Genomic DNA, 22,667 nt, shown 5'->3' on the forward strand with positions numbered 1-22,667 from the left:
TTTGTTTATTGTTTAATGGACGTTGAGATTGAATACTGTTCGTTATTTCCATATCCTTCTTACACTGTCAAAGGATTTACTAACATCAATGAAAAGAACACCGGTTAAATCACTATTGTCTATCCTATTAACCATTTATCAATAATTAATAGCAAGGCCGTTTCACATGAATTCTTTGGCCTAAAACCAGATTGATGTTCAGTTAAAAGATTATTATTATTTTCCAAATACTCCTAAAAAGAGTTAAAAACATGCCTTTCTATGGTGTTGCTAACAATTGGTAAAACTGACACTGGTCGATAATTGTTAAGAATAAAATTTTTACCCGGTTAAAAAAGGGGAGTGACTGTAGCTGTCTTCCATTCAAAGAAACGTGACCATTTTTTATAAACTTGCTCATCATACAAGTTAAAATGTCGGTAATAACATCTGCATGAGCTACTTTTTAACAATTTTACAGAAATAGCATCTAATCCTGTAGCCTTAGAATTTGATATTGCTTTTATTTCTTTTATGACAAAATCTATGGAAATGTCTGGAATGCTAAAAGACCCCTTAGACATTCATTGTTCTTGATTTCTAATAAGGAATTATCAAAGCAAATTTATGTCCAATGCCACTAAAGAAGTTGTTAAATCTATTAACCCATTTCTTTTACATTAGAAACCGATTAGCTATTCACTTTTAAGTATGATGGTAAAGCCGATGCTGATTTCATTGGTAAAAATCGCTTTAATTCACTCCACATGTTCAGAATGGTTTTTGGTTTTTTGTTGACTTTATTGGTAGCATTGTCCACAAATTCAAGTTTTGCATCGTTTATTATAGTGACTACCCTGTTTCTTGTCGCCCAGTATAGTATGTGGCCGGGTGTGACCGGTCGGCAGGGGATGCTCACTCCTCCATGGCACCTGATCCCACCTCTGATGTTTCGGAGGTCCGTGTTTGCTCTGCTCTTATTTTGTATATTTGTTTAATGGACGTTGAGATTGAATACTGTTCGTTATTTCCATATCCTTCATCCAATCGGATTGATCACGAGTCTTTAAAGCCCGAAGGTGAAGGATATTCCGCTGATCATCTAAGATACCCGTTGATCATTTTTTTTTTTCAAATTTCTTTGTTGATTTTTTTTACATAGATATTTCTTGTTGATTTTTTTACATAGACATTTTTTGTAACTTCTTTTTATTCAATAAACACTATAATAACTCTTGCATATGATTATACAATACATGCATAAGTAGAGGATTGAAATTTAAGGACTGTTTAAAATAAAAAAAATCCTAACTCAGATATTTAAAACACCAGGGTTGGTATCAGGACCATGTCGAAAAAATGATATAATTTTATCTTATTATTTTTAATTTTCAGAATCATTTGACTTTCTGCAGTTTAACAAACTGAAAATGTTAGGGGTATTTAAAATACATTCACCACTAATATGGTTGTATAAACATGTCGGGAATTTTTATTTTGTATCCAATAGTATCTTAGAATACCCATGATTAAAATGAAAGAAAAACAGAATCAATCGGAGCCTCATTAGATTTGTAACTGAATATTTCTTATCTTGAATCCTAACAGAGAAATTAATGCTTCATGGATTTCATCTTTCTTGATGGCTTTTACTTTTCATGATTTTTATTGAATTTTAAATTCGTCCTTGAAATACCTGGAAAACCAATCAGTATTAAAGCTCAAAAGTCCATAAAACAATACAAAACAGGAGCAGAGCAAACAAGAACCTCCTATACGTCAGAGGTCGGATCAGATGCCATGGAGGAGTGAGCATCCCCTGCCGACAGGTCAAATCTGCGGTGTGCTCCTTGTATGATCGAAAAAAACAGGCAAATCCCTCCTTAATTCAGTGTATAAATAATGGATTTACAATTGGTATTGAAAACTTCAATCAGCATTACACTCAATAAAAAATTGTATTTGCTGACAAGGTCATAGTACAGACCATGGAAAATATAACCTTATACGAGACTGCTAATATTCTCCATAATCATTTCACAGATTTTTCTCTTGAAAAAATTCGTGATAACTCCTGCGCTCTATTTTGTATAACATAATTTGCCTACGTCACAATGAGTTACGTCAAAAACGTATCACTCCGCTTGACGTTACTTTTAAAATAATGCTCACTTTGAAGCCATTTCCTGGAGGAAACATTGTCTCATTGTTTACATTGAAATTAAACTATAAGAAATGAAGTTTATTTCAACTTATTTTATCCGACGGTTTATAAAGCGTAAACTGCCCCAAGTTATGTTATATCGGATAACACAAGTTGAAATAAGCTTCATTCCTTAATTAATGAATCTGACGTTAGAAACAGGCTTTTGAGTAAATTCATTTTTAAAAGACGATATAGATAACAAACAATAATTAAATGATTCTTCCGATGCACAGATTCAGAGCATTCAATTTGTTTCATTTCCTCTCCCGTCTTTCATGTATCAAGATGCATTAAAATAAAAGGTGTTCAAATCTAAAAACAATAAATTAAGAAGTGGGTTGTTTTTTAACTCAACTGAGTATATCCTTAAAAATCTTGTATAAGCGTGAAGATATTGATTGATTGAGTTTATTATTTTTTATTAGAAATTATAATATAATGTATTTATTTAACAAGTTTTCTTACATTGAAAAAACTGTAATATGCTTGAATATTTACATTTTCAATTTCTTTGTCCGAAATGATGTTACAAATTGTATATGTACTTCTCCCCAATGATGTATTGGTTCATCAATAGGCGCGGCTAAAAGAAGTCACCTGCAGGGTGCGTCGAATATAGCTAGACAGAAGCAGGGCTTGGTGCACGTGGAGTGGCGGATCAAGAACATGTAAATATAAGGAATAAGAAGGATATGGAAATAACGAACAGTATTCAATCTCAACGTCCATTAAACAAATATACAAAATAAGAGCAGAGCAAATACGAACCTCCGAAACATCAGAGGTGGGATCAGGTGCCATGGAGGAGTGAGCATCCCCTGCCGACCGGTCACACCCGCCGTGTGCTCGTTGTCATAATCAGGAAATAACGGAAAAAATCCGTGGTCAATTCAGTGTATAAATAATGGACTAACAATTGGTATGAAAAACGTCCGTCAGCATTTCATTCAATGATAAATTGTATTTGTTGACAAGGTCATTGTATCGACCATAGAATTTACGGAATGATGACTTCAAACGAGACTGTTGATATTCTTGTTTCATCAACTTGCTTGTCAATAATTTACCTCGTTTAAGAAACTGTTCATACGTATAGCATGCTCTTGTGTATCGTATCAACTGAGATATATATACTCCGTATGCAGGTGATGAAGGTATATTGCTGCATAAGTAAGGGAAGTTGACGATAGAAAAGTTAAAGTCATCACGTTTATCATATAGCTTGGTTGTTAGATTACCATCAGTGTCTTTTTCAAGTAAAATATCCAATTATGAAGCAGAAGTGTCGGACTCTGTGGTATCTTTTATCTCAAGCTCACCAGGATATATCGTGTCGACGTAGGAATGGAAATTATCATTATTAATTGACAATACGTCGTAGATATATCTAAATGTCGAGTTGAAGGCCACAGCAAGTGTTTTCTTCTTTTCACGTAAAAGATTTTGCATAAATTCTGCTTCATATGAATATAAAAATAAGTCTGCTAATAACGGAGCGCAATTTGTACCCATGGGAATTCCAATAGATTGTTGGAATACCTGGTCTCCAAAAACCACATAGATATTGTCAATCAGAAACTCAAGCATTTTCTTGATGTCAACTTCAGAGTACTTATGTGTGCAATCAGAATCTGTTTTAACAAAATAATTTTTCAAATGACCAATGACGAGGTAAGTAAACTTACGTGTTCCATTTTTGTTGAAGAAGCAGCTGTCAATGATATCAAAAAGCCTGGATTTTAATTTGTTGTGGGGAATTGTTGTGTATAAAGTTGAAAAGTCGTAAGTTTTTAATGCTGTTGATTTTTGTAAAGTCTTGTGATTTCAAATTGTCCAAAAGTTCTTTAGAATTTTTAAGTATCCACATCTGATTTACACCACTTCTTGAATACTGGGGTAAATAGTTGTACAGTACTCTTGAAGTTTTTCAATCACTACAGTCAATATTTTAGTGAGAAGTAACGAAAGAGGCTTGGTTGAACATTTACTGGAACCTGCAATGTATCTTTGTTTGTAAGGATTCTTATGAAGTTTCGGAACTAATATATATAAGGTAGTTCAAATTCATTTTGGCTCTGTGGAATATCAAAAGTATTCGAAACTGACAGGTGATTTTGAAGAATTTCTTCCTTAGAAAGAGAAGTATATGTATAAGTAGGATTACCACTTGTAGAATTAAATCCAAGTTCTTCTAGAATGCAATAACTGTCTTATTTTTTTCAATTTCATGACGATAATCGATCGATTGGCTTGCGTGATAATTTTATGTATAAATGCCTTCGGTGTTTTTGCAAAATATCACGCAAGTCAATCGATTGAACACATCATGAAATCGAAAAATACAGGCAGGTAGCAACAGGGGGCAGGGGGCCACTTTTTCCCCAACTTTACTTCTATTATTGAAAATGTTCATTGAAAAACAGGTTGCACCCTCCCAGTTAATAACTCTGTAAAATAATATAAGGGAAATTCAGTAGTGTATGCCAAAAAAATTGGTAATGAAAGAAGTTGGTTGCACCCCCTCCCTCGAATTAGTATTTTCTAGTATATGAAATTGTTTTTCTTTTGCTCTGGGTGCCCCCCCCCCATTTCAAAAAACGATGCTATGTGCCTGAAATAAGACAGTCATTCCTTAAATATTGCATGTAATCTATTGATTAAATACCTTTAGACCCTTTTGCATCTTTTCTTGGATTTGTTTTCTCCAGTTCATTATCCCTTTTGATATTCTTACTTTTGATCTCTTCATTTCTAAAATTGAAAACAATTGATAAAGTTGCTTAATCAAGACACAAAGAAAAATGAAAAAGCTGCTGTTTTATTATAATCAAATACTAACCGTTCAATATTGGCAATCATATATGCGAAGAAACAAAGAATCTTAACTGAATGAAAAAGTACACAAGTTGATCATCTTTGATGAAATATTACAGTGAGCTTCAGTTTTGACTGTTATAGTTTTAATCTGAAATAAATTATAAGCAGACCTTGATCGTAAAGTATAAACTGTACATTTCATATTACATGGTACTGGTTGGCTTCCAAATTATAGTTAGTTTGGGTTTCATACTTTGTTTTTCCACTGAAATATTACAATGAAAATTTGCTACTTCTGTTTTTTTTACTCCGTGTCATGTATATGAAATTGCTACCATTATACATAAAATAATTTTACTATCGAAAATATTTGCTAACCTTGATTTTTCCTGAGTTTTTTTTTCTGGGAACAAGAATACATGTATTGAATTAATGAAAATAATTATACAATTGTTTCATAAACTTCAATGTTTTTTAATGCTATTAATTAAGTTGCACCTGAATTATGTTGTCGCCGACGTTTTAGGATGACGATCACTGTTATGATCACTACCAATATTAAAACCATCAAACCACCGACTGTTCCTCCAACTGTAGCAGCGACACTTGGAGCTGATTGACCTTCACCAGAGAAATTAAAACGAGACATATACTCCCCGTTATTATTTTATGCTTTAATAGTCTTAAATTCTCTAGTTTACAAACATACCTTTATCCATATTCTTCATTTTTAAAATATTTTTTCAGTAACCTTTATAGTTTTATCGTTCCTTTTAATACAAAAGAAATTGTCCTAAATACCTACTAAGTAAAAATGCAAAAGAAGTTCTGTGAACTTGGATTTGTAGGGAAATTGGCCTTCCTTATAGGTTTATATAATCTTAATCGATACTGTACATCTACATCTGTCCGTCAATTCTTTACACGTAGTCCTTACAGGACACCGTCAAAATTTTCTAAAAGATAAAATTGGATACTATTTCGTGGATGTAGAGGGAAGATGTAATGACAAATTGACTGATAAAAAAGGACAACAAAAATTCATCTCTACTTTTTTTCATAATGTAGATATAAACTTCTTTTATCTTGATGTTCATGAACCCTGCATGAAGCATTTTTGGAAATGACAGGTCCATACTGATTCACTGTTACAACTCTAAAGATATATGTATTGTCGAACTCTAAATCGTTCACTCTGGCTGTGTAGAGTCCTTTCTCCTGTGTAGAGATGAAGCCAGCAGTAGTATTGGAGAAGGAACTATGTGGTGAAGATTTCATGAACTGTATAAATGATTTCTGTTCTACATGACCAGCTAGTGATGTCACCCACACAACATCAGCATGTGTCTCACAGCAAAGTGCCTTGACGTACTGTGGTTTTGGTGGTACCACTTTTAAAAGAAGACAGGTTTTTTAATCAAATATGCATGAAATACTTCTTTTTCTGTGATAAAAAAAATCATTTTTCTTTGAAACAATGTGAACTTACAGAGAACAATCACTGTTACAAATGATAGTTTAGACGTCCCAACACTGTTCCTGGCGCTACATTGAAAAGTTTCATTGTCTTTTAAAGAAGCATCAATGATGGTAAAGTTAGATTCTCTCCCAATGACCCTTTCCTGTCCCAGTGTTGACCATGTGTATTCAATAATTTTTGCAGGATTAGACTTCAGCACTACACAGTTGACCGATACTGTGTCACCATAGTTAACTGTTAGTAAGGGGAATGGGGCAATATTTATTATAGGTTTATCTAAGAATATAAAACAATTTCTTCAACATGAGTGCATTTTCATTCTTTAAAAAGTTCAATCATGCTACTGAATAGTGATATGAATTAACATGTAATCTTACGTACACAGAATATTTAAGACTGTTGATGCACTAAGTGATTTGTTGTTATTGGTGGCGATGCAGAGTAACACTTTCCCATCATTGTCTCTGTCAGCCATGAGTTCCAGATCTCTTCCTGTCACGTTCATCAATGTATCCCCGATATACCACTGTATTGTGGGAGGAGGGTAAGCGTTGTTATTGACAAAAGATGTAACTTTGGTTTTTGTTCCTTCTGTCAACGTAAGGGGATTGTCCTTTGGTAGAATTGAAACGCTCTGGACAAAAACTGAAATATTGTGTGAAAATATAGTAAATTTGTTTTATATTTTTAGCTCAGCTGAGCCGGAGAATCAAATAAGCTTTTCTTATCATTTCTGTCGTCGTGAACATTTTACATTTTTGTCTTCTTTTCCAAAATAAATGGAATAATTTGAACCAAACTTGCCATTAAACATCCTTTGGGGAAAAAAAGCATTCCATTCATTTTCAAATAAAGGACAGCGCCCATTTTCAAGGGGGAAATTGAAATTTGTGAGAATTTAGTGTCATCTTTCTAAACTTCTTTACCGTCACGCTAGATTATTCGGCAGTGTGCTCGCTCCGTGTCAGGAAGATCTTGACTTCGATTCTCGGCCGCGACTAGCTCGATAAAAATAGGTAGCAACCGTTCCTTCACTGAGCTCTCGGCACTTTAAAATGAATGTTGTGGGTCCTAAAATGAGACTTTAAACCCAGGGTTTGACACGACAAAGATCCTTCTCTGCTCATATCCGTAAGTGTCGAGTAAAGGTCTTAAAATGGTTACCTCTCCATATAAGTGAAAAAATCTCGAATGGGATTTGAAGCAACACTTAATCAATCTAAATTCTTTTCAAAACCACTGGATCAATTATTTAGTCATAATGCATATTGCTGCATTTCCTACTCATGGCTAACTCTCAAAATTGTTTACGTATTTTCCCGTCGACGGAACAAATAGCGTCTCTGACTTCTCAAAAGGAATGTTCATTTCTCTATGGCATCAGATCCCATCTTTGATGTGTTTAGAGGTTCCTGCTTGCTGTTTTGCTAATTTGATTATTTGAATGGATTTTTGTGTTGGGTTACTTTTTTACATCCATATTTAATTAGAAGATTTAATTCCTACGTGCAAGCTTTATAACATAGTGTAAATCCAAATTTGTTCAAACATAATACACGGGAACATTAAAGAAATAACTTTAATATCCTGGTGTGATGTGGTACATGAACCTCTTGATTCTATGTTCGTTAATCTGCTATATACGCATGCACGTTATTTGTAAAATCTTTGGAATATCTTTGAAATGTGTCGTGACATTTGCTGTCAGAATATCAATAATATTCGATAAGCATAAAAACATTTTCACAAATATCAAATTCAGAAAAAATGTCTACAACTGATCTTTGTCACTTGTCATACAAGAAATATTATACAATGTTTCCCTATGCAAAATGAAATTTGTAAGTATCTAAACTAATAAATGAGAAATAATCACCCCCAATTTTCAGCATGACTTCTGGACTTTTGAAGAGTCCATTACTAAAATGTTGACATCTCCAAGTCGTGTTTGCCTCATACTCTGTCATATTCTCGGAGGGAATGACCAAAGAAAACACGTACTCAGATTCACAAAGGTACATGTACTTAGGATTGAGATCTGTGGTTAAACATTCTCCGTTTAAGTAACCTATTAAACCAACCCTTGTGGTGTTCCTTGAAAACGAAACAGCACGTAACGTCTCTCCTGGCGGTAAAAACATAGAGCATGTCCAAGTGAAAGACTCCCCCAGTATTGCTGCTGGGCGGGAACCTGTTAGATTGTACTGATCTGAAACGAAATATTCGAATTAAAAAAACTGAGGAATAGACAATATCCAATAATGGTATTTAATTATTATTGATATCGTATATTGCTACTATAAAATTAATTAAAATGTCGTTTACCTAGCTTAATTCATCATCACAAAAAATATATAATTTCAATTAGATGTCACAAGTTTGCCTCTTTTGTGCCCTTTTCATCTAAATTTATCTCTAAGTTCAAACTACATTTGTAACTTCAACAGAAGACATGTTTTGAAAGGATTAATATATGTCCAGTTTAGAAAATTACACCCTGTCTTATCAACGTCCAGAAATGTATTTAGGTTTGAGATCTTTAGGAAAAAAGAAGACATGGAGAACTTGGTAAAAACCAACTGATATGCTATGAATCAGAAATATAAAACCTTTGAAGATGGTGAATATATTGAAAACATTATGTAGTCTTCGGAGACCTATTGCAAATTTCACAACAAACTGTTGGGTTTCGGATGGGCACTTAAAGTGCTCCTTTATTACCTAACCTGTTTTACCTCAGGATATTCCTATGTGGCAGAATTTATTCAAAAAAACCCTCTACATGAGTAGATGAAAACAATAGTTGGTTTCTTCCATTTGACATTCAGATTTCGACAATTTTTTTTTTATTAATTAAGTTATTTTCATTCGTATTTGGACCCGATATATCCAAATGAACATGAAATAAATAAAACCACAGAGGATATCACATCTGTTTCATCTTTGGTTGATTTAATGTGTGACGATAAAGGTTACTGTTAATTAACAATATATGACAAACAAGAAGAATTCAGTTTTTCCATTCTCAGACTTACTTATTTGTGTAGCGTTGTCCTTCTTTCATTTGCTTCTGGTATTTATATGTCTCCTAATTTATCAAGAATGTTGCTCTCAGTACGGTCAATTTTAAAGAGAGACAGTCGATGATAAGGTGAGGTTACCGGGATTTTAAACTACGTCGTTTAACGTGGGCATTTCGTAAATTCTGTGTTCCTTAAAATTTTGTATTTTGAATTACTTCTTTCATACATATTGTTAAGCCTTTTTTATATGATCAATTGACCACGGAAAGTTCCGTCTACCGGAACAAAATACACAGGGCTCACGGCGGGGGTTGCCAGTCAACAGGAGATGCTTATTCCCCGAAGACACCTGATCCAAACTTTAGAATTTCTATAGGTCCGTATTGTATGCTCTTTGTATTGATTATGATAGGTTGTTTTTTTTAGATCGATCAATGTTTGCTATCTTCACCTTGTACAGCACAGAATACACGGAAAGAAGAAGTCTGCGGTTTACCTTTAAATAAAACAATTGCATCGAAACTTTCAAACTGTATTTCGTTCTTTATCTCAACCGTTAAAGGCCGTTGCTCTCGAGATCCAGATATGTTAAAGACGTGCGTACAACTCACAGGCACCTGACGTTACTCATCTTTCTTTTAATAAAAATATATAAAATACCTTATTAGGTAGGGGGTATATTTTGTATTAAAAGAAAAGTAAACTTGTAACATCGGGTGCCTGTGGTACGACTATATTATCAAGGAACAGGAAAACTGAAATTAATGAAAGGGGAGAGCAAGAGGACTCCACCAAGTAGCAAGTAACATCATCAACATAACAAGATCTGGTAGTCTACAAAAAACTACTCATAGTCACGTGTTTATACTTGAGATTCATAAAAGTCTGTAAATTTTCAACAAAGATCTGTTTTATCTATTAAACAGGCTCAACTAGATAAATTCAATTAATCAACTATTCTAAATGAAAAAAAGTCAAGAGATACATGTGTATATATATATTAAGTCAAACCATAAAATATGCATATGGACATATACCAATTACCTACCTTGCGCTCTGCACAATAATCCAAAAGTAAAAAACACTGAGGTAATTAGGACAGCCATATTTTTAGGGTATTATTGAAAGCATTCATTTTTCCCATGGATTTTTTTTTTTTTTTTTTTTTTTGTATTTGCTTTTTGCTGTTACAAAAACTTTCTGGTTCGTATTGTTAAGCTTGACTATTAAAAATAATACAATCTTTCAATGCATGATAAGATATTTCAACCCAGTCACTTATTTATTATGACATCCATGCATGCGTATTAGAGCAAACAAAAGTCCAAATCTCATGAATAATAAGTCATTGAATTCATTCATTGAATATTTTTAAGTGTTCTGAAACATCTATTTATAGTTTCCATTATCACCAAAAAAGGATTGTTTTACTCTCAGACTCTTGGTCCCACCTCTAGAAATCCTGCATTGGGGGGGGGGAGCATGTTTTATGTCATCTTCACTATTTTATTGTATGTAGATTTTTTGATATCGATCTCTGTTCGGTATTTTCACCTTTTTTCACTGTGATTGTGTAACTGACTGTGGCCAATCTCTCAACGTAAGAAAAAGTACAATCCGCTTTCATAGAACGACATAATTATAGATATCATAGATTGGGAAATTTTTTATTTTTGAGAAATTAAAGGCTTTTATATGTTTTCAATGGGAAGGGGGGGGCTCCACACTTCAGGTGCCTGTGATTAAACTTGCTTAATATCGGGAGAAAGTGGGAAGGGGTGCCTTCTATCCCCCTCCCGCACTCTTTCCTAACATAACATTAGGAGTGTTCCAGGTTTTACCATGGTAATTTTTAACATATACTAATTTATTGTCGGTGGGATCCAATGCTAGGCCCAATCATGAGTAAATAATAGTTACCAAATTAATCTTACACTTTATTTTAAATAAAGGTAAGGATTTGGGTTAAAAAAATGAATCTAGTGATACAGTTTGTTGGAGATAGCTGAAATTTATGCAATCACCTTAATGTTGCTAAAAAAAATCAAAATATGTATAAAATATATACTAGGTAAGCTAAAACATCTAGTATAACCCCCCCCCCCCCACCCCCTATGTTGCACATGTACATGTGCTTGCAGGAAGTATTGATTTAGAACAAAGAAAACACAATTAAGAATCTTAAAATCTTAGTAAGACAAGTGAAACAAAATGTAGTCACGGCCTTTCTAATGATCGTGGGTAATACTTAACAGAAGCAGCTCATTCCATTCATTATTCGGATTTTTAAAGGTTGTTTTTCGTGTCTAAAATTATGTCACCGGAAGTTTACTAATCGTCATGAAAATATGAACACGTCAAACCAGCTGGAGAAAAGAGACTGATGTTAGACTGACTGGGGATCAGAATGCAGCCAAATACACGTGATGGTCAACAGAAGGGCGGCATTGTTGATACCTGGTGGTATAGATATCTCTTACGGGGCGTCGGGACACTGGGGGGATTGCGTAAGTTACGAGGTTAAATCATAAATGGACATAGCATAACGTTAGACCCCAATCTAGTTTACAATTTGGATAATTTATTTCCAGGCAAAATTTAAAGTAAATAAAATTTTCTCGTAATAATTCAGATAAAAAAGTACATGCGAAAAATCAGGGGAAAAACACTACATAGAAAATACGTCAATACCCAAATTTGCATTTCTAATTCAATTTCTTATATTTACATTTGCAAATGTTTTCATTTATATAACACTACTGAAAGCAATGCGTATCTATAACTGTATAAATACAGGTACAGGGTACAGGGTCAAGAGGTCATAGATATGCCTATGGATAAACGTTCGACGTAATTTCTCAGTGACGTCTTATTATAAAAGGGACAACACGCATTCAGTGGATTACATACATGCCATTGGATTTGAAAAATAATGCATTTCACACAATAAAAGCACAGGCACTTGTTTCATACAGTGAGCTTAGTTTTCTACTACAGACCCTAAACCGTGCTACTACACCTCAGAAACGAACCGTACCGTTCCGTGCAGAAAGCGTACCGTACCGTGCACAAAGCGTACCGTACCGTGCACAAAGCGAACCGTTCCGTGAACAAAGCGTACCGTTCCGTGCACAAAGCGAACCGTTCCGTGCACAAAGCGTACCGTACCGTCCACAAAGCGAACCGTTCCGTGAACAAAGCGTACCGTACCGTCCACAAAGCGTACCGTTCCGTGCAAGAAACGAACCGTACCGTTCTTTGGTTAATTATGCAAACCACGCCCCCAATGATTTTTGAATCGTATAATGACCAAATAAGTCATTTTGGTTTATTTCTCGCTACGGCGCCTGTGAAAGGAGGACGGAGGTTGTGTCTGCCTGTTCGAAACACCATTATCAAGTATCAAGCGTCTGGATCTTCAACTACAAAAATAAGAAAACTACTCGAAGCAAACTACAACTGCAAAACAACTAGACAGAGTGTGAGACGATTCCTTATTTGCTATAGATTAAATCAACTGGTTGTGTTTGTGGTCAAAGGTACAGTACAGGCCACGATTTTTTCCCGCAAAACACGTACGGGGCACAGTGGACCTCGAACAATGTCGGCGTCTTTGAAGTCTTTCATTTTCATACTACAAGTTTTAGCAAATTAAATCAATTTCCTTTTGAAATATTAGCTGTGTTTAAATATTCGTAATTTAACAATACAGATATTTAAACTAATATTATAAGATGCCCCAAAATTCAATATAATTGTGCTCGTGCCCGGGAAAAAAACCCGCCTTAAATGTGCACATGTACATTAATTCATGTTTCATAATCCTTTAATTGTATTTGAAATAAAAAAAAGTTCAACAGACTATAATACCACTAAGATAGAACACGCTTTCATGAATTAATTCCCTGGTTGTCTCTACTTTTGATTTTAATTCTGCTCATTTAAATTATTAATATAAATCTTATCGGATACAAGATCGTTTTTGTCGTAAGTATGCATTCATATGTAGTACATATCAGATGCGTGATTTTACTAATGAATTATTTTGTAAGAATTTAAAAACATATATAAACTGTCAAATTTAAAAAAGATCCGTATTAGACTCTCACATTAATTCTGTTAAGATTCTTACTATAGGCGAATCATTGGTGCAGTTATACTTGCACTGAAAATCTGTAATCATGTAAAACATAGATTAAAATATTACATGTATGCGGTAAACATGAAGAATTCTACTGAACAGACAGAGATAATAATCTTACTAAGAAAATTGTGATCAACTTTCACGCTGCATACAAAAATCGCGAGCCGAATTTCTTGCAAATAAAATGTGCAAACTGCAGTATAAATATTACTTTATTCTGAAATACATCTCAGGAAAAATGAAAAAAAAAAAACAGTTTGCGAAAAAATGAAGATATTATAAGGTTTGTTACACTGTACCCCCATCCCCTTTCTAGAAAACAATACGAATTAGCTGGTTAAAAGTTCTTTAAAAGTCTGCAAAATGGTACGTTGTTGTAAATTAAAATTAATCATAATCTACAGGAAACATTTTATAAGTGTCTGAAAAAGATAATTAACTAAATAAAATGAAATTAGAAAAAAATATATCAATCCTCTTTCAAGCCATATTATGTTTGTTAACCCCCCTATCTAGAAGGGGGGGGGGGGGTTAACGCATACTTATGCGAATTTATGTGGCTTTAAATTGTGCTTTTGTAAAAAAAAGATTATAATTCAGGGATGCATGCGTATTTATTTTTGTCTGAAAAGGGATAATTTAGGAAGTAATGTCTGTTGAGCGAATTAATACACTTGATGTGGTCGGAAGTAAATACCGGTAATTTGAAAGGTGTGTTAAACACCCCCCCCTCCCCCGTCTCTCCGGTAGTTACCCAATATTTTTTTTTAGACAGGTGTGAACTATGAACTGACCAAAAGAATGTTTCAAATCACAGGAGAAATTCTTCCTGCGTAAACACACTTTCAGGGTCACCTAGGGTATATTCGATTAAGCGACACGGGTTACACGAGTCACTAGAGTTGTAAATAAAACAACCTATCTTCGACACGGGTGATCAACCCGTGTTACGCGAGTATACTCCTCAGTTTACCTGGAGTAACAGGTAAAAGAAATGGCGGGAAGTAAAGTCGCATTGTTAATGCGAAAGCTGTTTCTGCATAAATTTGTCAGTGTTTGTATTAGAAATTTACAACGTCAATGAAAAAAGTCTGCATTATAATTTTGACATCCCTCCTTTTTTTTCTTTCTTTAAAATTTGGTCTTAGGTGTAAGTTCTTTTGTAAAAATGGCTCCTTGATTACAAAAATGTCTAATAGATGCATACTGATTCACTAATAAGAACTATTTGTATAGATTTAACAATCTCAGCATAGATATGGCGTGTTAATTACCTTATGAAGTTAAATTATTATTATTAATAATTCAGTTTTAAGATAATTACAGGATCAAATGTGAGAGCAATTACAGTTACATGCATATATTACAATGTAATCTTATAAATATGGAGGTCGGGTCCCCAGAACCAACCGATTTTTTGTTTACAATAAATGTTATAAGTATACAGAAATTACCTTTTCAGCCTTTAATTACAATTGTAATAATTATTAATAATTATTGAACAATTTGAACAATTTCATGCGTATTTTTTAAAAAAGATTTGTTGAAATATTGAATATTATTTTTACAGACTCAAAATTTAATGTAATACCATGAAATAAATACATAAGCTCAAGTTTTCTTTCCAACCGGCGTCACATTTTTTGGTAAAAGTATATGTCTTTCACGTCCTATGACTAATAGTATATTAATGAAAAATGTCAGCTATGGTACTTTTCTGACCAATTATTATACCCCATGCAAAATGTTACGGGGGAGAGAATACAGGCACGTAGCAGCTGGTGGAAGCGCTCCCCACACTTTTTTCCCCAAACATCTCTTTACTTTTAAAAAACCTTCATTGAAAGTCCACCGATAGCTTCCTCCCCCTTTTTGTTACAGTTAAGCCAAGCAAGGGTGAAGTCGTCTTGTATGAATAATATTTGGTCCTGAAGGAAGTGGGACCTACATCCCCCTCCTCTAAATAAATAGTTTTGTTATTTTTTTCTCTGGCCTGCCCCCCACCCCTTTCAAAAACGATGGTATGTCACAATACATGTAATATTTAATACTATTGACATGTTTGTATGTGAAGACATTCTCATTCTACTTTTTTTTTTTTAATCTTAATAAGAGGGATGTTGCTAAAACGCGTAACGGAAAACGGAAAATAAATCATTTAAAATACACAAATTTTATCAGAAACGGTAAACTTATGCATATTTAATCCCTCATTAATAAGTGCAAGTTGATTATAGCCATAATAAGTCTCTTATTCACGAAAACCACTGACATGGCAGTGACGTAGCATCGCTTTCGAAGGGGGGGGGGGTCGTAGGAGAAGAAATAATCAATTTACTAGTACCTGAAAAGAACTGGACAAGCGAAAAAAGGAAAACAGTTGTTCTATTCGGAAAGGGGGGGGGGGTAAATTACAACTCAAACTCAAACTTCTTTCAGTACTTATTTTTACATTAACTTACTACATCAATTTAACAGAAAGTGTTGGGGGTTTCAATGAACATTTCTATAGTATATATTTATACAAACACTCAACAACAGGAGATGTTTTATTTAGATCACTAGAGTTCAATCAGTGAGCATGCGCATATCTAACACTAGTGCGACACGGGTTGTCTTAATCGAATACGCTCCTAGCGTCATGCCAATTTGATTGACAGGTGATGCACGAGGATTTCATGCGGCAGAGAACGGATTATACATTGCACAATATTTGTAAATGGGTTGATTTAAACCAAAATCATAGACTGATTAATTGTGACTTTGGCGATGTAAATAAAACGAAGAATGAGAATAAATACAAGTTATTTTTTTTTTTACAGATAGTGTACGTGTATTAGGGGTTTGCATCTCTCTCTCTCTCTCGCGACATTGTTTTTACAGACTTAACAAGAATAGAATAACTTAATAAAATGAAGAAAAACTTCTTAAAATAATTACTTAATACACTGAAAGGATTATTGAAAACATAAATACCTGTCTGTGAAAAGAATGTTTCTTGTTTCGAGAAAGCGCTCGGAAGTTATTGTATTAATTTCGTGTGTCTGCTGTTGATTTTTGTATTTATTTTGTTTACTGATATTTCTCTTCTGAAGCAAACGTTTAAGCGATAGATCTACAATCTATGTGCATAGCGTTATATATGTATAGAACAAGTATATACCCGGTATATATTAATTCCTTTTAATTATATTACAACTTTATTTCAAAGTGAAAAAATATTTCATTTAATTTTTTTTTCCTTTTTCAAATGAAGGGTCAGCATACGTAAAAATTAAATACGGAAATATTTACGAAATCTATATATATTAATACATATCTATACATAATGCCAAATACATCGGTGGATGATGTTTTTTCTTCCTTTCATTTTTTTTTTCTTTTTTCCTCCATCACCGCTGTAGTGTAAAATGTTTAAATTGAAACTGAGAAATTAATTTGTTAATAGCTGAAATATAATTATATACATGCATTAAGTACTTCAAAAGTCATTTAAAATGAATAAATTTTTAGCAGCCAATCAAGAATTAAAGCTAACAGGCTCCGCCTACTTCATTTGCATACCGTTTCCCAAAGCGTACCGTTCTCAAAACGAACCGTTCCGTGCAAGAAACGAAACGTACCGTCCACAAAGCGTACCGTTCCGTGCACAAAGCGAACCGTTCCGTGCACAAAGCGTACCGTTCCGTGCACAAAGCGTACCGTACCGTTCTCAAAACGAACCGTTCCGTTCACAAAGCGTACCGTTCCGTGCACAAAGCGTACCGAACCGTACCGTTCCAGTGGTGTAGTAGCACGGTTTAGGGTCTGTATATAATAACACGTATTATTATTTATTTAGTAGAAAACTAAGCTCACTGTATGAAACAAGCACCTGTGGTTAAAAGTCACAATCAGGCAAATATAAAGCATGAATAAGTCACAAATGTAAATACTGTATACAGGGAAATTTTTGCCCCCGTTTTATTTTCGCTCCTTTCGCCCTACCCTCATTTGGGCGAATTTAAAACGGGGCGAATTCAAAGAATACTGTATAATTTCTTAAACAAAACTATGACTGGGCGAATTTAAAACGGGGCAAAATTGTTTGCAAGAGAGAAAGGGTGAAAATAACCCTGTATACAGTATAATGTATATTAAGTAATAAAGTATCATTTTAAAAATCTAGCGGGCTATAAATACAGGTTAGTACAAGATTAAATTCATCATTAACATGATAAAGCACTTCGGGCTTTATGGAATTGAATCTGGTGACCAACCCGTATTTAAAATGATACCTTATTTCTGAAATAATTCTAAGGGTAAATTGATATTTTTTCTTGGCTCTTTTGCATGTTTTGCCTGCCAGAATAGGATCTGCAGATCCAGACCCCCCCCCCCCCAATGAAAACATCAAGTTGAACATAAGATATTAACAAGAAAGTCATTCTTGATCAGCTCAAGTGTATAACGGGAAAGGAGAAAATATATGGTTGGACAGGGAATCAAACGCAGGCCTAGGACCCCTGCATCTCTATTCAGTATTCAGGTGTTCTAACATTACAGACTGAGTGACCCAAGCTGATATCCTCAACCAGAACCATTGCATTCTCCTTAAAGTGTCTTCACCTTCACAGACATGTATATAAACCAAGTTCTTATTAGCCCTTGGCATTCAAATTCAAGGCCAGGCTTGGTCAAAGGCACAAAATCTGTAACTGGATAGGAGAAAATGTATTGCTGTACCAGCTAGGAATTGAACCCTTGACCCTTGCATCTTGAATTAGGTGCTCTACCGACTGAACTATCTAGGTCGATTGATGATTTTTTCTTTCTGTTACAGTGGCCATATTGTTTGGTTTGGTGGCTTGTATCACTTTCACAGCAATGTGCTTACTAGCAGGGGTACTTCAAATGTATGTATACAATCCAAGAAAGGTTTGGATCTTTTAATATTTTGATATCTGATCTTTTTTCACAAAATTAATTGATTAGGGCATATACATAATTACACTGTAAAATCTTAATTGCAAAGTTTTCATTATCAGAAAAATTTAATAAATGGCCTTTGCATGTGAATGAACAAGTGAAATGAAATAATAAAACATATAACAGTCTCTGGTTCAAAATAAAACGCATTCATCAAGTAAGTGTTTTGTTTGCAGGGTAGCTGGTTTTATAGTGGTACTACTTGAGGCTCCGTGCTGTTGCCAGTTTGTGGAATTCGCAGATGAAATAAGCTCATTTTCAGACAAACGACCTGCCTGGCAAAAAGCTGTTTTATATTGTCTGTAAGTGTTGAAAAGTTTTACTCTGAAAATGCAGTCTAATTTAATCTTAATATCTTTAATTAGTGTATTATATAAAATTGGTTGAAATTTCTACTTTTATTAAACATCACAGAAAAAAACCAACGAGGGAGGGCGATAAAAATTAAACAAACAAAATTCTGAAACAAATGCGTACTCATTTACATGAATAAAGATACTGTCAGTATTATATGTATTTGTAATTATGTAGACTTATTTTCAGTCCCATAGAATGATAGGTTAATTAGACTTGATCAGCTCAAACACACCTCATAGAGGTCCCCCAAATACTGCCTGTCTCTGCAGAATACAGTTCTTATATGTGAAAAGTAAAAACAATATTTGATCCAATAGAAACTTATGATTTGTTTTATTTTTTTTTAAGTGTCAATTTTTCCAAAACCTTCGTTTGCCCGTGATGTTAAACCTAGAATAAATTTTGAACAGCCTTATAGATTTATAGATAAATTCAGAGATCCTGTGTTTGAAGTATATACTAAATTTTAATTATTCTGTTTGACAGACTAGGTCTGGTGCCTATAGCGTCGTGTATAGAAGCCTGGACAATCTTAGGGGCTGGTCTTGTCTTTATATCAGGAGCTCTGTACGGATTGAAAGCAATTGGCAAGAAGTATGTACATAATTCGCAATACATTTCTGTTTCTTTTCATTGACCATTCGTTTAGTATGTAAAAAGATTTTGTATGTCAAATATGACAGCTTTTGCTGAGTTACAGAGTCAGGTTGTAAGTTACAGTATCATCTATTTGCAAAGCCCACAATTGGAAGATGAAAGGAAGCCAAGTTATAAAATTTCTCTCATTTGATTTTTGTTTCTCAGGGGTGACAGGGAATCTATGATGGCGGTAGCGAGTGGAGCAGACATGGAGATGAAGGTCAAGTTAATAGACAAAGAGGAAAAAGAATTACCCAACTCCGCAGTCCCATGACAAAATGTCTCATTACTGAAATTTCCATGACAAAGTACATGCATGTATGGGCATTCAGATTTCAGGATGAGTTATTAACCCCTCTTTAGTGACAATTGAAATAATTCTGGATTCCAGCCAAACTCAGCATCCACACAGAGGATCAAAAGGGACACATATCATTATTCATAGGAAGGATTCATATTATCATAATTCTTTGAAATATTCATTTACATGTGTATATCTCTAGTCATTGAAAACATTCATATAAAGGGAGATAAATCTGAAAACATTCATATAAAGGGAGATAAATCTGAAAACATTCATATAAAGGGAGATAAATCTGAAAACATTCATTTAAAGGGAGATAAATCTGAAAACATTCATATAAAGGGAGATAAATCTGAAAACATTCATATAAAGGGAGATAAATCCGAAACCATTCATATAAAGGGAGATAAATCAATCACTTAATTCGTGTTTTAGTGAACAGATTGTCATTATATTGCTGTCATATACTACAGCAGAGGTTGTTTGTTATTGGTATTTGTCTGTGAGAATTAAGAGATAAAATGAATGGTGGGTAACTGTTATTGTTATGTGGAATTTATATTTATTTGATTTGTTATGTTAAGAGTTTTTAGTGCAATGGTATTAAACATTTTATTTGAATCATTTCCATGTTATATTTTTGTTTTTAATATGGGTTTTATTGGAGCTAACAATTTTTTCCAAGACACCATCCCGGTGTAAAAATAAAAAGACTGATGGATTGACACTCTGACGGACCATTCAAAAACATTTAACTCATGCAACAAGTTGCATGGGGTATTAATCAAGAGGCCCAGGGGCCACAGCACTCACCTGAGAACATCAGCTAGCAGAACTGACAGATTACTGAGGTGGGGGGGGGGGGGTGAATTTTAACCCCCTAGGGGTCATGATTTGAACAAACTAGAATCTTCACTACCTGAGGATGATTCCATAAAAATATCACTAATCATGGCTTTGAAGTACGAGGGGTTATCAAAAAGTTCGCAAACTAATTGAATGACTTCCATAAAAGAAATACTACTTAGTTTCAGTGTTGATTATATTTTTATTTAGTTCTCTCCAATTTTAATGCACATCTGCCACCATTCTGCTTATGCGCGAATCACGTAATATCGGCGGTCACATGACCCCCTCCATAGCGTTCTGTCACAAAAGCTGAAAGATTTTTTTATTGCTTTTTTTAAATTGATTTCCATTTGAGTTAATTTTAATAACAAGAACAGTTCATTTGTCAGAAATGGTCAACAGAATGGGTGGATACAAATTTCCTTTCCAAAAATATGCATGGCGACCATCAAAACCCAAATCTTTTGTCTTGGGAGAGACATTTATTCAAGGTGGATTGAGAATGGGTGCCTCCTTTTTATCATAATTTATCTAATATGTTTAAAATCTAAAGTAAACAATATCTTAGGTATTTAAAAAGTATATTATTGTTGAAATATTCAACTATTTTTCAAAGTGTAAATTGGAGGTTTTTTATAGCAAATTGCTTAATTAAAAATGCATCTCTTTTCAAACTTGCTTTCACCGGGCAACAAAACAAGTATCATTTTTAACCGTCTGCCTTCTTTCTCTTAAACGATCAATCCAATCATTGATTGAATTTATAGGAAGACATTAATCTTAATAAAGTGTGTAAAAATTATTGCATGCTACTTCAAAGGGATTTTTAAGATATACCATAAACTCTCAATCGTTTGTTGAACGAGTATAAGTGAGACAACCACTTTTCGTCACAAGTGACCTCATTTTCATATTGTGATGTCACAATCAAGGAGCAAAACTTTATTCAGCATATGCTATTTATAGAACTTGTGTATGGCTATGTGTGTACCAATTTTTTTCTAATCTGAAATTTGGTTTTGTAGGTATAGAGATAGTTCTCGAACTTTTTGATCACCCCTCGTACTTGAAAAGATTTTCAAAGGGTTCCCTATATTTTCTTATATAAAAATTTGGCCCCACCCTAGCCCTGGGGGTCATGATTTGAACAAACTTGAATCTACACTACCTGAGGATGTCTCCACTTGAGTTTCATCTTTCCTAACCCAATGGTTCTTGAGAAGATTTTTAAAGATTGAACAAAATTGAATCTACACTACCTTAGGATGATTTCACATGAGTTTTATTTTTTCTGTCTCAATGGTTCTTGAGAAGATTTTTAAAGTTTTTTTTTTCTATGTATTCCTATAAAAAACTTTGACCGGCCATTTTGGCCCCACCCTAGCCCCGGAGGTCATGATTTCAACAAACTTGAATGTACACTACCTGAGGATGCTTCCACATGAGTTTCATCTTTCCTGGCCCAGCGGTTCTTGAGAAGAAGTTTTTTAAAAATGCCATTAATTTTTCTCTAATTTATAATCATCTCCCCTTGGAAAAGGGTGTGGCCCTTCATTTGAACAAACTTGAATCCCCTTTACCCAGGGATACTTTGTAGCAAGTTTGATTGAAATTGGCCCAGTGATTCTTGAGAAGAAGATAAAAATGTGAAAAGTTGACAACGACAGACAATGGACAAATTTTGATCAGAAAAGCTCACTTGAACCTTTGGCTCAGGTGAGCTAAAAAAGATGAAGCTAAAGTAGATGCTTTCCTTCAGCAAAATAAAACCAGAACAACTAATTATTTGATACAATTTATTTTGTAATGTTGGTCTCTGAAAAAATGACAAATGGAATAAATGCACAGATAATTTCCATTTTCCATACATGTATAAATATAAACATACAAAATTAAAAATG

At 34.0% G+C, this 22,667-nt stretch overlaps 2 protein-coding genes across 2 annotated transcripts; one reads left to right on the forward strand and one right to left on the reverse strand.

The window, feature by feature from the left end:
- Window positions 1-6,049: 6,049 nt before the first annotated feature.
- Window positions 6,050-10,721, reverse strand: LOC134247654 (uncharacterized). The gene is made up of 5 exons (XM_062729994.1): window positions 10,554-10,721; window positions 8,359-8,691; window positions 6,864-7,127; window positions 6,492-6,758; window positions 6,050-6,393 (listed from the first exon to the last, which is right to left on the reverse strand). The coding sequence occupies exons 1-5, from the start codon at window positions 10,609-10,611 to the stop codon at window positions 6,050-6,052; spliced, it is 1,266 nt and encodes a 421-aa protein (XP_062585978.1). The 5' UTR covers window positions 10,612-10,721.
- Window positions 10,722-11,832: 1,111 nt separating this feature from the next.
- On the forward strand, window positions 11,833-20,539 carry LOC134247652 (calcium channel flower homolog). Its single transcript, XM_062729992.1, has 5 exons — window positions 11,833-12,012; window positions 18,472-18,544; window positions 18,794-18,919; window positions 19,461-19,568; window positions 19,779-20,539. The coding sequence occupies exons 1-5, from the start codon at window positions 11,913-11,915 to the stop codon at window positions 19,885-19,887; spliced, it is 516 nt and encodes a 171-aa protein (XP_062585976.1). The 5' UTR covers window positions 11,833-11,912; the 3' UTR covers window positions 19,888-20,539.
- The last annotated feature ends 2,128 nt before the right edge of the window (window positions 20,540-22,667 follow it).

The sequence above is a fragment of the Saccostrea cucullata genome, unplaced genomic scaffold, assembly GCF_032062105.1.
Source record: "Saccostrea cucullata isolate Sc308-1 unplaced genomic scaffold, CSIRO_AGI_Scuc_v1 ctg2023, whole genome shotgun sequence".
In the NCBI taxonomy this organism is placed as follows: domain Eukaryota; kingdom Metazoa; phylum Mollusca; class Bivalvia; order Ostreida; family Ostreidae; genus Saccostrea; species Saccostrea cuccullata.

Excerpts from the sequence above, each read along its gene's own strand:
- LOC134247654 (XM_062729994.1), bottom strand. The coding sequence starts at position 10,611 with ATGGCTGTCCTAATTACCTCAGTGTTTTTTACTTTTGGATTATTGTGC. Across the intron at positions 7,128-8,358 it reads AGTCATGCTGAAAATTGGGG|TTTTTGTCCAGAGCGTTTCA; the intron begins GTGATTATTTCT and ends ACAATATTTCAG. Across the intron at positions 6,394-6,491 it reads TGTAACAGTGATTGTTCTCT|TGGTACCACCAAAACCACAG; the intron begins GTAAGTTCACAT and ends TTCTTTTAAAAG.
- LOC134247652 (XM_062729992.1), top strand. The coding sequence starts at position 11,913 with ATGCAGCCAAATACACGTGATGGTCAACAGAAGGGCGGCATTGTTGAT. Across the intron at positions 12,013-18,471 it reads CGGGACACTGGGGGGATTGC|TGGCCATATTGTTTGGTTTG; the intron begins GTAAGTTACGAG and ends TTTCTGTTACAG. Across the intron at positions 18,920-19,460 it reads AAAGCTGTTTTATATTGTCT|ACTAGGTCTGGTGCCTATAG; the intron begins GTAAGTGTTGAA and ends TCTGTTTGACAG.